The sequence below is a fragment of the Equus asinus genome, chromosome 4 (genome assembly GCF_041296235.1).
Source record: "Equus asinus isolate D_3611 breed Donkey chromosome 4, EquAss-T2T_v2, whole genome shotgun sequence".
Lineage (NCBI taxonomy): Eukaryota > Metazoa > Chordata > Mammalia > Perissodactyla > Equidae > Equus > Equus asinus.
The window spans coordinates 93,607,102-93,619,178 of record NC_091793.1 but is presented as its reverse complement, the minus strand read 5'-3'; the positions used below and the strand labels follow the sequence as shown (position 1 = coordinate 93,619,178).

Sequence of the window (12,077 nt, the reverse complement as noted above, 5' to 3'; positions counted from 1 at the left end):
TATGAGTTAGTGTAAAAGTTGAATATCAAAGGCACTGGCACTTCATCTAAGGAAATATGAAATATGTTCTTGTCCAGATTTGTGCTTGAAAAGACAGGTTGACTTGGTGAATTTGTCTTTCCTGTTTGATGTCTGTAGTCTCATAGGAGCTTTCCTGCAAGGAAGGAGAAAGGGCTGTTTTGACTGCTCTTGTTTTTTCTGGATGCTTTCTTGTGTCATACAGGTGTTGTATAAAGAAAACCTCGGGAAAGGGACCCCGATTCCCATCACTCCAGAGATGGAGAGAGTCAAACACAATCAAGAGAACTTTAGTTCGGTATTTAAACAAACAAACAAAAATCCCTTTACTTTTAAAACCTTCAAAAAGATTCATGGCTATATTTTAAAATCTAATCAGCTTATTCCAATAAAAAACATTGACATATCTTATTTGCAACTTAATGCTGCCATTTCCTATGAGTCAGTTTCCCCATTTTGGTTAAACATTAATGTAATCATTTAACTTAAAAACAAATGTGTTATAGTGCAGCCTTTAAAAACATAACATTCTCGATGTCTAAGCACCCACATTTGTCCTGCTTTGGCAAATTTGAGCTGAATGTAAAGCTTACAAAAATTTCTTCTGCGAAGATCAGACTGTTGACCTTTTCTAACCTTCTCTGTCCTTACTGGCATTTGTACAGATATTTCCAAGTTTCCATTTCCAGCATCTTGTCATTGCTCTCCATTTGCCTTAAAAATAATTCTTCCCAATATGTTCACCCAAACTAAAAATTAAATACTTTGACTTCTTTTGAAAGTTGACAAAAGAAGATTCGTATGTATGTATCTTCTTATATGCAATGTTTATAAAACCCAAATGTCCTTATGTGGTTTATTAATAACATTTCCAAATCAAAAATAACTTCCTTGGTTCTCCTTCTGTCTCTTGCCCTTTTTATTTTTTCCTCCTAACAAGCCAGGGGGACTAATTATTCCCTTTCGTGGTGCTCTCCGTCGCTCAGCTCTGCAGAGATTAGTTCAAACCACAAAAATAACTAAACTTTCCTTTCATATCTCTTCGTTTTCGCTGCTCTTTCCTGCATTCTCTTGCTTTTAAAGATGTCTCTAGGCTCATACAGGTTGGATCTAGAAGCTTCTGGTATTTTCCTTCCTCTAACCCACTCTCTCCCTCTTTGCCCTTCTCTTCCCAACTGCTTCACAAGACAGCGAAAGTGGTTGATGGCTCTTTTTGTTCTGGATGCTTTCTTATCCTACAGGTGCTGTACAAAGAAAACCTGGGGACAGGAATTCCAATCCCCCTCACTCCTGAGATGCAGAGAGTCAAACACAATCAAGAAAACCTTAGCTCGGTATTTTGGAGAGAAAGGGAAAAGAAGATGCCATTTAACCCCATAATTAAATTGATACTTAACATTTTTTCTTTTTTTAAACTCACTTCCTTTCCTTCGCTTCTAATATACCTCACTTAGCAAATGGACCTACTTTCACATTTCTGTGATACTATTGTGGATTCTATTATTTTTTATTTCAATTAATTCTGATTTCCATTCCATCTGGTATTTTAAAATATTTTTTTAAAAAACCCCTTGTCTTTTAGTTTGCTTGGATAACAACAAAACCAAGTTCTAACCATCTCAAATCCCCATGTGATTGTTTAGGTTGTACCATGCTTATGGAAATGAAAAAATAACACGGATAACTCTGACAGCCTTTCCCCGGCAGCTGAGCTCCTTACTGCCCTGCAGAGTCAGTTTCCCCATCCCACAAATGGCTGCCATTAAAGTAATGCGTGCCATCTTATCAGCATATAACTCCTGGCTCCTTGGACCACTGTGTATTTGGTGACAAGGAAGTTGAACTCACCCTTAAAATCTCGCAAAAATGGAATGTTACTTACGGTTGTTTTTCTGGATGCTTTCTCATCACACAGGTGTTATACAAAGAAAACATGGGCAAGGGAACCCCTTTACCTGTCACTCCAGAGATGGAGAGAGTCAAACACAATCAAGAAAATATTAGCTCGGTACTTTGGCAAGAAAGAAAAAACTACTTCTTTGATGATTTAAAATAATACATATTAATCCTACTTTTTAAAGAAAACTTAAACTTTGTGAATTTCTTTATCATATTTATCCTTCTTTACTATAGGGCTACTCCTAGCCTTAACCTCATAATAACAAGATTGCTTTAATCTGTAATTGAAAGTTCTAATATCAGGAAGCAACGGATTTTCCAATAAACCATCCTTTGGCTCATCTCTCCCCAAACTTACTCTCTATCCGCTACCCCCAAGGTCTCTTTGTTTTACATAAGCGTGAAATTTGGGGGGTGGCATGGTAGGTGTAACGGGGATCTTTCTGGAACATTGGAGTTGTGATTTTGTTGTGTTTTTGCACTTATGACTTTAGGTTCTGATTTGCCCTGTCAGATTTGGACAAAGCGACCTTGGGAAAAATAACCCCTGATCCTCTCCTTCAGGAATAATGACATAAATTAAGATCCAGTAGTGGTTTTGGCAAATGATCATCAATTTACTTAAAAAGAAAAGTGTCACTTGAAATGTTTTTTGTTTTACCAATTTTGGTCCTTTTGTCTTTATCATGGTCTTTCACTGCTAACTTTAGTAAACCATTTCCTGTAAGCCTGAGCTCTGTGATGTTATACATGTTTATAGATCACCGGGGGGTGGGGGTTTGCGTGGGGACGACTTATGCTTATGTCATGAAGCACCTTGTGGTCCTCCCCATCTACACTATCTGCAGGTTTCTCCAATACTAGACTGCAGTGCTTCTGAAACGTGAGTGTGTATCAGAATCACCTGGAGGGTTTGTTAAAGCAGACTGCTGGGTCTTGCCCCCATAGTTTCTCATTCTGTAGATCTGGTGTGGAGCCAGAAAATGTACATTTCTAGCAAGTTCTCAGGTGATGCTGACCTTGCTGTCCCGGTCTCCACTTTGAGAACCATTACTTTTACAGAATTCTTCCTCTTGGATGGCATTTCCCAAACCTCTTGTGTCCCAAGAATGACACTGAGGGGAGACATTGAGGTTGAGGATGTGTCATGATGCCGTACTATGTTTCCTATTGATCTAGCATAATAGCGATATAATTTCTGAAAACATTCTTCCTTACTGATCAGTTTGATGTTGTACTAAACTAAAGCAAGAGGCAGAGTTGATAGCAAGGAAAAAAAGAGTAAAAATTGTTTCCTTGTTTGAGGGCCCATGATTTTACTCGTGTGTCAATATGAATTTAAGTCTCGCAAAAATGTCCCGTCCCCTGTTCCTGTATAAGAAGCAGCCTCCACGTTTTCAGTGTTAGAAAAGCCCAGGCCCCAAGTGCTGTTAAGATGATCTTTCAGGTGCCTGACATTCATAGCCTAGCAGTAGAGAGAAGGTGGTCTCGCACCCCTTTTGGGCATGCGGCAGTTCTGTCTTGCAGGCTGCAAGGGTTTCATAGCAGGGTCCTACCCTGAAATGTGTGTCTTGCTATAACTACACTTAACTTCCCTTGGAAACATATTTCTTTCCATCTAACCCCATTGCCCAAATGGTTTGGCACCCTGAGCCTTATAACAAATGATCTGTTCCGTCTAATCTTTCGGTAACTGTAATTTTTTTTTTCTTTTTGGCTTTTGGATCCATTGGACTCTTGTAGGTTTTGTACAAAGAAACTGTGGGGAAAGCCACCCCAACCCCTGTCACTCCAGAGATGCAGAGAGTCAAACGCAATCAAGAAAACATTAGCTCGGTATTGTCTTGAGAAACGAAAATGCTTTTCATTTTGCAAAGTAACCCCTGCAGTTTGGCCTGCTCCTAACTCCATCCTGGCTTAAAAACAAACAAAAAGCCAGTTGTTTAGAATCTCCTCTAAGTGATATACCACACTTACCATTGCCATTAACTGTTTTCAGGCTTTCTTCTTGCGAGCTGTTCTCACTAATATAATAGTTTAAACATGGAGTTTTCTCCCCCAAATTGCACTATATTTAATAGCCTGAATATTGCCTCCTAGTGATTTTTGGGTGCGACTTTGTATCTCACAGGTGTTGTACAAAGAGAACCTGGGGAAAGCCACCCCTACCCCCATGACTCCCGAGATGGAAAGAGTCAAACGCAATCAAGAAAACTTTAGCTCGGTATTTAGAGAGGGGAAAAAGAAACTGTTACACTTTTAACAAGCGTGGCAAAGATGGTTATACCACTAATTTATCTCACAGTTTCCCCAGAACTTTTGTTTATCTTTTAAAATTCTTCTTGACCCACTTAAAAACCATATCCCAACTCTACCAGCTCAAACTGAATTCTTTCTTCACCTTTTGCTTTATACAATAACATTTTAACGGCTTTATCTTCCTGAGGTGTTTCTTACGTAGTGGGCTGTAGTTGAGCCGTAACACCAGCTAGATGATGGTTTTCAGAACTCGTTTTCTGCTCTCTGATGTCTGGATGCTCTCTTGGCTCCTCTAGGTATTGTACAAAGAGAATATGAGAAAAGCAACTTCGACACCTGTCACTCCAGAGATGGAGAGAGCTAAGCGCAACCAAGAAAACATTAGCTCGGTATTTCTAGGATTAAAAAAAGGAGTAGTGCAAAAACTTGGAAAATAACATTTTAACACCATAAAAACGTGCCTTTCTCATTCAACTGAAAAACACACTAAAACGAAAAAAGAGAGAAATGCAACATCTTGGAAAATAACATTTTAACACCATAAAAATGTGCATTTTCTTATTCAACTGAAAATTTAGACTAAAATTAACACAACTGTGCTTTTAAATTCCAAATGATCATACTAAGACATAACCAGTTAATTGCCAATGTTTTCTCTCCCCTTTTACTTTACTCTGAGGTAGTCTTACTTAACCAACTGTAACAAATTGACTTCCTAACACCCTCCATCTTCAGCTCGCCTTTATTTTAAAGGTACTCTATGAAACAGGTAATACTCTGAAATGGATGCATTCTTTGGCTTTGATATTTTGGATTTTTCGTGTCTGGAGGACTTTGATTCCTGTATTAGCATATTGGTGTATGAAATCTGGACATAAACCTATGAAAAATGATAGTTCTTTTGAATGTCAGCGTCACACTTAGTGCCAAATACCATCCAATATGCTGGTGCTGTAATTCCCGGCAAACACAAGAAACCACTTTTTTCTCTTTCCTTTCAAAATTATACTGTGCCCCTTTTCCTTTGAAAAGGAAAGTTACATTTTCAAAGTCGAAATCTTTCTCTCCTGGTGCGAGCCCTGCCTGTCCATCTTCACGCTAACCTGTTCCTCTGTTAGCCACGGGTCTCGCTGGGTCCTTTCAGTCGACTCAAGCATCCCTACCCAGCTCTTTTCATCAGCATCTGTTGGAAAGGTTATAAGGCTTCAGAATTAGGACAGTACCGTGATCTGTACTGATTCATGTCTCTCCTCCGTCAGGTTCTTTATTCTGATAGCTTCCGGAAACAAATACAAGGCAAAGCTGCCTATGTCTTGGACACTCCAGAGATGAGAAGGGTGAGGGAGACGCAGCGCCACATCTCGACGGTGAGTCCCGAGTGCCTCAGGACTGGCTGGCCTGGCTGTTGGAACACGTGAAAGGAGAAATGGTCACACTATTGTATTTTCACAAAGTGAACTCATGAAATTTCAGGTGAAATATCATGAAGACTTTGAGAAACACAAGGGTTGCTTTACACCGGTGGTGACAGACCCTATCACTGAGCGAGTAAAGAAGAACACACAGGACTTCAGTGACATTAACTACCGAGGTATTCAGAGAAAAGTGGTAGAAATGGAACAGAAACGGAACGACCAGGATCAGGAAACTGTTACAGGTAATTGAGCCCTCCGGGTGGGGGGCGTGGGGGGGGGGGGAATCAACTGAAAGGGAAGTAGAAGAACAAAAGTGACATTATCTACGGCAAGGCAAAGGATAAAGGACCTCAATCTGTGTATTCATTAGGTGTGAAAGAACCTCTGTTATTTCACAGTTCGCAAAGCTGACATCTCTTCTACCTTATGCTTAATCTCCTCTGAGGAGAAGACATGACTAGAACCTAAGCTGAAATAGTGTCATTCAATCCTCCTGTGGTTACGTTTATGCCTTGGTTTCCAAGTTATTGAAAGAGTCCGAGAACATCTGTTCTGATCCTTAATCTCACTCTCAGGTTTACGTGTCTGGCGTACTAATCCTGGCTCAGTGTTTGACTATGATCCAGCAGAAGACAACATTCAATCCCGAAGCTTACACATGATTAATGGTATGTTATGCCGAAAAAGGCTTTTGACATAAACATCATCATTTAGTGGGCTGGAGTCAATGACTTTCAGTCTTTGAGGTTCCTGGCCTCCAGGGTTTTCAATTTCCTGAGTTGCCCATTAGCATAAAAACACCTCCTTACCTAGTGGGCCAAACTCATTTTCTAGACAAGTTCAAGTTAGGGAAAGATTGTTTCATTGCTGCAGTGTAAGACTCCTTCAGGCCCTGTTATTATCATTTTTATTCCTAAAGAAAAAACGGTAATACATCTTTCTGTTGGAGAAATAGTGGGAAAAAAAAAATACATAGGCAAAGGGCAGAGAATGGATTTGACCTTGAGCAACTTTCTGAATTCTCTTATGGCAAGGAAGATGTCATTCAACAAAACAGGCAGCATGCCTTTATGCCTTCTTTGCATGTTATAAAACAATACATAGTACTTGTCCTTGAAGGACTTACACTCTAGACTCCTGATGAAGAGAGACGAGTAAATCAGTGGTTACACCCTGACACGTGCAATATTAAAGGTCCTCACACAGATTGTGGAAACGCCAAGAAAAGGCATCTAAATTAATTTGGAAGTTAGGGAGAACTTTCTGGCAAGGTTGAAGGTGGAGCTTGAATGTGAATATAACAATATATTCACTTTGGTAAGCTGGGAAAATGGGCAGGGTGGAGGGAAGGAGTGGTCAAGGACGGACTCCAGGATTTGAAACCTGACTCTATCATGTGTCACCTGACCTTTGGTAATTTACTTAAACTTTCATCTGGAAAATGAAGATGGTACCATATCCCAAGAGTTTTGAGAGTGTAATCCATGGAAATCTACTTAAAACCGTGCTTGGGAACAAATAAACAAACAAAAACCAACTGAGATTCAATTACTGATAGGCATTACTGCTACAGAAGTTTCACCTCTGCTCCCTCTGCAATCTCCTCTCCTCCAGTCCAAGCTCAGCGCCGGAGCCGGGAGCAGTCGCGATCTGCCAGCGCGCTGAGCATCAGTGGCGGCGAGGAGAAGTCTGAGCATTCAGAAGCTGCCGACCACCGCCTCTCCACCTACAGCGATGGAGGCATCTTCTCTGCAACCTCAGCAGGTACAAGTGAATGGCGCTGACCATGACCGCCATGGCTGGCCAGCTCACTGGCGGTTACTATAAGAGATGCTTTGAGTAAAAAAAAAAAAAAAATCTGGATCATTTCTTCTAATGAGAAAAGACTAGAATCTAGAATTGTGGAGAGGTCCAGGAAGTTAGGTGTTTCATTTTTCTTCCTCCTTTCTTGGAAATCATTGTTTTTAAATTAGGGAAAGAGACAGCACTGCTCAGCTGCTAAACACAGATTAAATGATGCCTAGCCACATTGTCTTGTTTTCAACTATTTTTTTCCTTCCTTTCAGCTTACAAACATGCAAAAACCGTAGAGCTCCAACAACGATCATCTTCAGTTGCCACCCAACAGACAACAGTATCCTCTATCCCGTCTCATCCATCTACTGCTGGAGTAAGTAAATAATAAAAATGTGTTCAAATCATTCTTATTTTCTGATATGTGCAAAAACGATTATATAGGTATTCTGCTCTTTCTTTTTTAATGAAAGCTTCTGTTTTATATAATGCTCCTTTACTACATATCTCATGTTAACGGTAATATCAGAAAACCTTCATTACGCAACTCAAATAATTAAAAATCATTATTCAACGATTTAAAAAAAAAAACTAAAGCAAATTATCAATTTGGGCTCTTTGGTCCCACCCACTGTGTTAAACTAAAACATTTGCCGTTTGGAATCATTCTTTAAGAATATTTATATGGGGGCTGGCCCCGTGGCCGAGTGGTTAAGTTCGCGCACTCCGCTGCAGGCAGCCCAGTGTTTCGTTGGTTCGAATCCTGGGCGCGGACATGGCACTGCTCCTTAAACCACGCTGAGGCGTCGTCCCACATGCCACAACTAGAAGGACCCACAACGAAGAATATACAACTATGTACCGGGGGGCTTTGGGGAGAAAAAGGAAAAAAATAAAATCTTTAAAAAAAAAAGGAGATTCATATGTATGCACGTCACATATAAACATGTCATATCTTAGATCTCCCCTATTAATATATATTAAAGAGAGAAGTCAAATCATGTTTGCAATTCACCAGACTACTTTAAAACTCTTAGTTTAAAACCCTGAATCTCATTCATAACATCACAAAAACATAATTCTTTAGGATTGAAATGAACAATGTTTGTATGAAGAAAACTAGCTTTACTAAAGGACATAAATGAACATCTAAATAACTATTCAGACCCATTATATTTCAGGAAGGGAATCTTGTAAAGTTTTCATTTCTCCTAAAATAAATCCATAAATTCAAGGCAATTCCAATCAAAATCCCAACAGCCTATTAAAAAATTTTGTATGTTAATCCTAAAATTTATTTGAAAGAGTAAAGATGCAGGAATAACCAAGTAAATTTTGAAAATGACAACAGAAAAGGACTTAACCATATCAGAGCAAAACACATATAAAGCTATTATAATTAAATATGGATTTAGCATAGGAATAGATTAGAAAAAGATGAAGTGTAGAAATGGACCCTAAAAGAATTACAAATCAGCAGGGGGAAAAAAAGCAAAATTGTAAAAAACTACAGAAAAATAGAGACTACTTTTATAATATTGGGGATGGGGAAAGCCTTCCTTAGCAAGTTCCAAAATCGGGAAATATAAATGAAAAGACTGACAGATTCGACCATAATAATTTAATTTTTTAAACAAAAAGAAGTCAAATTGAAAAATTATTTGCTGCATACATAACAAAAAAGTTAAGATCTAAAAAGCATAAAGCTCTCCAAAATTCTTTGACAAATTATTCCCCTTCCCCTCAAAATAAGAAAGACCTGAAAGCGTGTGAATAGACAATTCATACAGGAAAAGAAGTAAAAATGGCCAACAAAAAAAAATGTTCTTGAGTATAAACCAGGAATATGCAAATTAAAACAATAATAGAGTATCATATTAAAACATTATAGTAACGAACTTTTTAAAAAATTAATATGCACATACCATTTGACCTAATTAATATGCACATATCATTTGACCTAATACTTTCACCTTTAAAAGCTCTTTCTTCTGAAATATTTGCCCAAAGACAAACATTAGGGGGTTAGTGTAAGAAAAGATCGTGAGAATTGAATGTCCAGAAAAATGGAAATGGCTAAGTAATCTGTGGTATAACTAAAACATGAAATTCTCTACAGCAGTAAAAAGAATGAGATACATCTATATTTAGATGGAAAGACCTACAAGTTATATTAAATGGAAAGAACAAGTCAGAGTATTATTTATAGTATTGTTCCATTTACCCAAGGGGAAGGGAAAACCTACCCTTGGATATGAATGTATGTGTATCTATTTCAGAATGCAACAAAAAATATGTAGGTTACATACCAAATTACTAACCAGTGGCTGCTCCTATCAAGAAAATTTGAGTACCTTCAATTTTTATTTATATCTTCAAGTTGTTACAATTTTTAAAAATTCTATTGTATTGTGATGATTACCGTGAACATGAGATCTACCCCCTTATCACATTTTTAAATGTACACTACTTTATTGTTCACTGTAGGTTCAAGGTTGAACAACAGATCTCTAGAACTTATTCATCTTGCTTAACTGAAAGTTTATGTCCACTGATTAGTAACTCCCCATTTTCCCTTCCCTCTATGTTACAATTTTTTTGTTAACATTGTGGAAGATAGCTTTTAGAAACTTTTAATACTGGTATACTCTCAAACTCTGAAAGTGAGAGATGACAGGCAACATTGCTGTGGTTTTTCAAATTCTTCTCCAAAACACAAGACTGACCTCCTCAAAATGGAAAAAAAGAAAGCCCATATATAAATAAACATTTTTTCACACACAGTTTTATGAATATATAATTAACATAGTATTAAGTTCATCATTTGAAGTGTACAATTCCAATGATTTTTAGTTCATTTACATAGTTGTTCAACCATCACCATACTCTAATTTTAGAACATTTTCATACCCTAAAAAATATCCTTGTACCCATCAGCAGTCACTCCCCATCCTGAGCCTGCTCTCCCCTCTCCATCCAATCCTGGGCATCCACTAATGTATTTTCTGTCTCTATAGATTTGTCTATTTGGGAAATTTCATGTAAATGAAATCACACAATTCATGGTCTTTTTGTGACTGGCTTCTTTTACTTAATGTTTTGAGGTTCCTCCATGTTGTATCATGTATCGGTACTTCATTCATTTTTATTATCAAATATTATTCCACTGTATGGAAATACCGCCTTTTCTCTATTCATTCATCAGTTGGTGGGCATTTGGGTTGTTTCTACTTTTTGACGGTTATGAATAATGCTGCCATGAATATGGGTGTACAAGTTCCATTACATGGATATATGTTTTCATTTCTCTTCGGTATATACCTGGGAATGGAATTGCTGGGTCATATGGTAACTCTATATTTAATTTGGGAGGAACTTCCAAAACTGTTTTCCAAAGTGGCTGCACCATTTTACATTCCTACCAGCAGTTTATGAAGGTTCCAGTTTCTCCACATCCTCTCCAACACCTGTTACCGTCTTTCTTTTTGATGATCATCTTTCTGGTGTGTGAAGTGGTATTTCACTGTGGTTTTAATTCGCATTTCCCTGATGACTAATGATTTTGAGCATCTTTTTATATGCTTATTGGCTATTTGTATATCTCCTTTGGAGACTTCAGATCCTTTGTCTCCTCCCCCAACCCTTTTTTTGGTATTAAATTGTTGGAGTTTTAAAAATATATTCTGCATAGTAATACCTTATCAAATATATGCTTTGCAAATGTTTTCTCCTGTTTTGTGAGTTGTCTTTTCACTTTCCTGGTGGTGGTTGCACACTCTCTTTTGTGCAACTTAAATTTGCGGAGTTAAGTCATAAGAGACCTTGAAATTAAGGGTGAGGGTTAATTGTTGCAAATCTAATAAATTTTTTTCCCTCCTCACTAATAGAAAATCTTCCGTGCCATGTATGACTATATGGCTGCTGATGCAGATGAGGTGTCTTTCAAAGATGGAGATGCTATCGTGAATGTTCAAGCTATTGATGAAGGTTGGATGTATGGCACCGTGCAGAGGACTGGCAGGACCGGCATGCTCCCAGCCAACTATGTCGAAGCCATTTAGGCATGTCAAAGCATCACACGTCTCTGCAGGACCTACAACTCCTGCAGTCAGTATTTCTGTTTAAACTCTCCACTATTATCCAAGTTCTCAAGCTGCCTAATGGTTTTTCTGTGTCAGTATGATGTATGGTTCTACCATCCCTTAATTTGTTTCTACGTGAACCCAATAACTCTCCAGTAAAACAAATGTTAGTATCACTGATCTGTCCAATTACTAAACTGGATTTACTTTCTCATTATTTTCTGGACTTGCACATAAAACTTAAGAGACAACATTAAACCCATAGGTTCCTTATGTTTTAAATTGCCATTATCAAATTTTCCTGTGGGTTTTAAAATGTTTAATTTCAGAAGAGAGATTTTAAAAGTTTCTGCAATGTTCTATTATTGCTGCATCAACCCAGAGTCTTTCTCCATTATGAAATGTTTAACATTATTTCTTTTCTAAAACAAGGATTCTGAACATGTTATTAAACACATTAAAGCAAAATGGCAGTGACATTCACCTTTTCCTTGCTTACTGAATGCTGATGCTTTTATTTCTAATCCAGTTCTGAAGTTATAAAGCTGACAGTCAATATAAATTGGTGACAAGTTAGTAACTAATAAAATCTATTAATTCTGCAACAACA

General features: G+C 37.9%; 1 protein-coding gene across 38 annotated transcripts in view; it reads left to right on the top strand.

Moving 5' to 3' along the window:
- The window catches only part of NEB (nebulin), a 214,018-nt gene extending 201,941 nt beyond the window's left edge, over positions 1-12,077 (top strand). For 5 of the 38 annotated variants that reach the window (XM_070507715.1, XM_070507713.1, XM_070507720.1 and 2 more), the window contains 12 exons: positions 224-316; positions 1,260-1,352; positions 1,934-2,026; positions 3,661-3,753; positions 4,049-4,141; positions 4,473-4,565; positions 5,436-5,543; positions 5,650-5,833; positions 6,167-6,259; positions 7,206-7,355; positions 7,658-7,761; positions 11,273-12,077. In XM_070507715.1, the coding sequence (XP_070363816.1) occupies positions 224-316; positions 1,260-1,352; positions 1,934-2,026; positions 3,661-3,753; positions 4,049-4,141; positions 4,473-4,565; positions 5,436-5,543; positions 5,650-5,833; positions 6,167-6,259; positions 7,206-7,355; positions 7,658-7,761; positions 11,273-11,446 (1,371 nt within the window). In that variant the 3' untranslated portion in view covers positions 11,447-12,077. The remainder of the gene's footprint in view (positions 1-223; positions 317-1,259; positions 1,353-1,933; positions 2,027-3,660; positions 3,754-4,048; positions 4,142-4,472; positions 4,566-5,435; positions 5,544-5,649; positions 5,834-6,166; positions 6,260-7,205; positions 7,356-7,657; positions 7,762-11,272) is intronic. The other 33 variants (XM_070507737.1, XM_070507730.1, XM_070507728.1 and 30 more) reach the window with 12 other exon arrangements.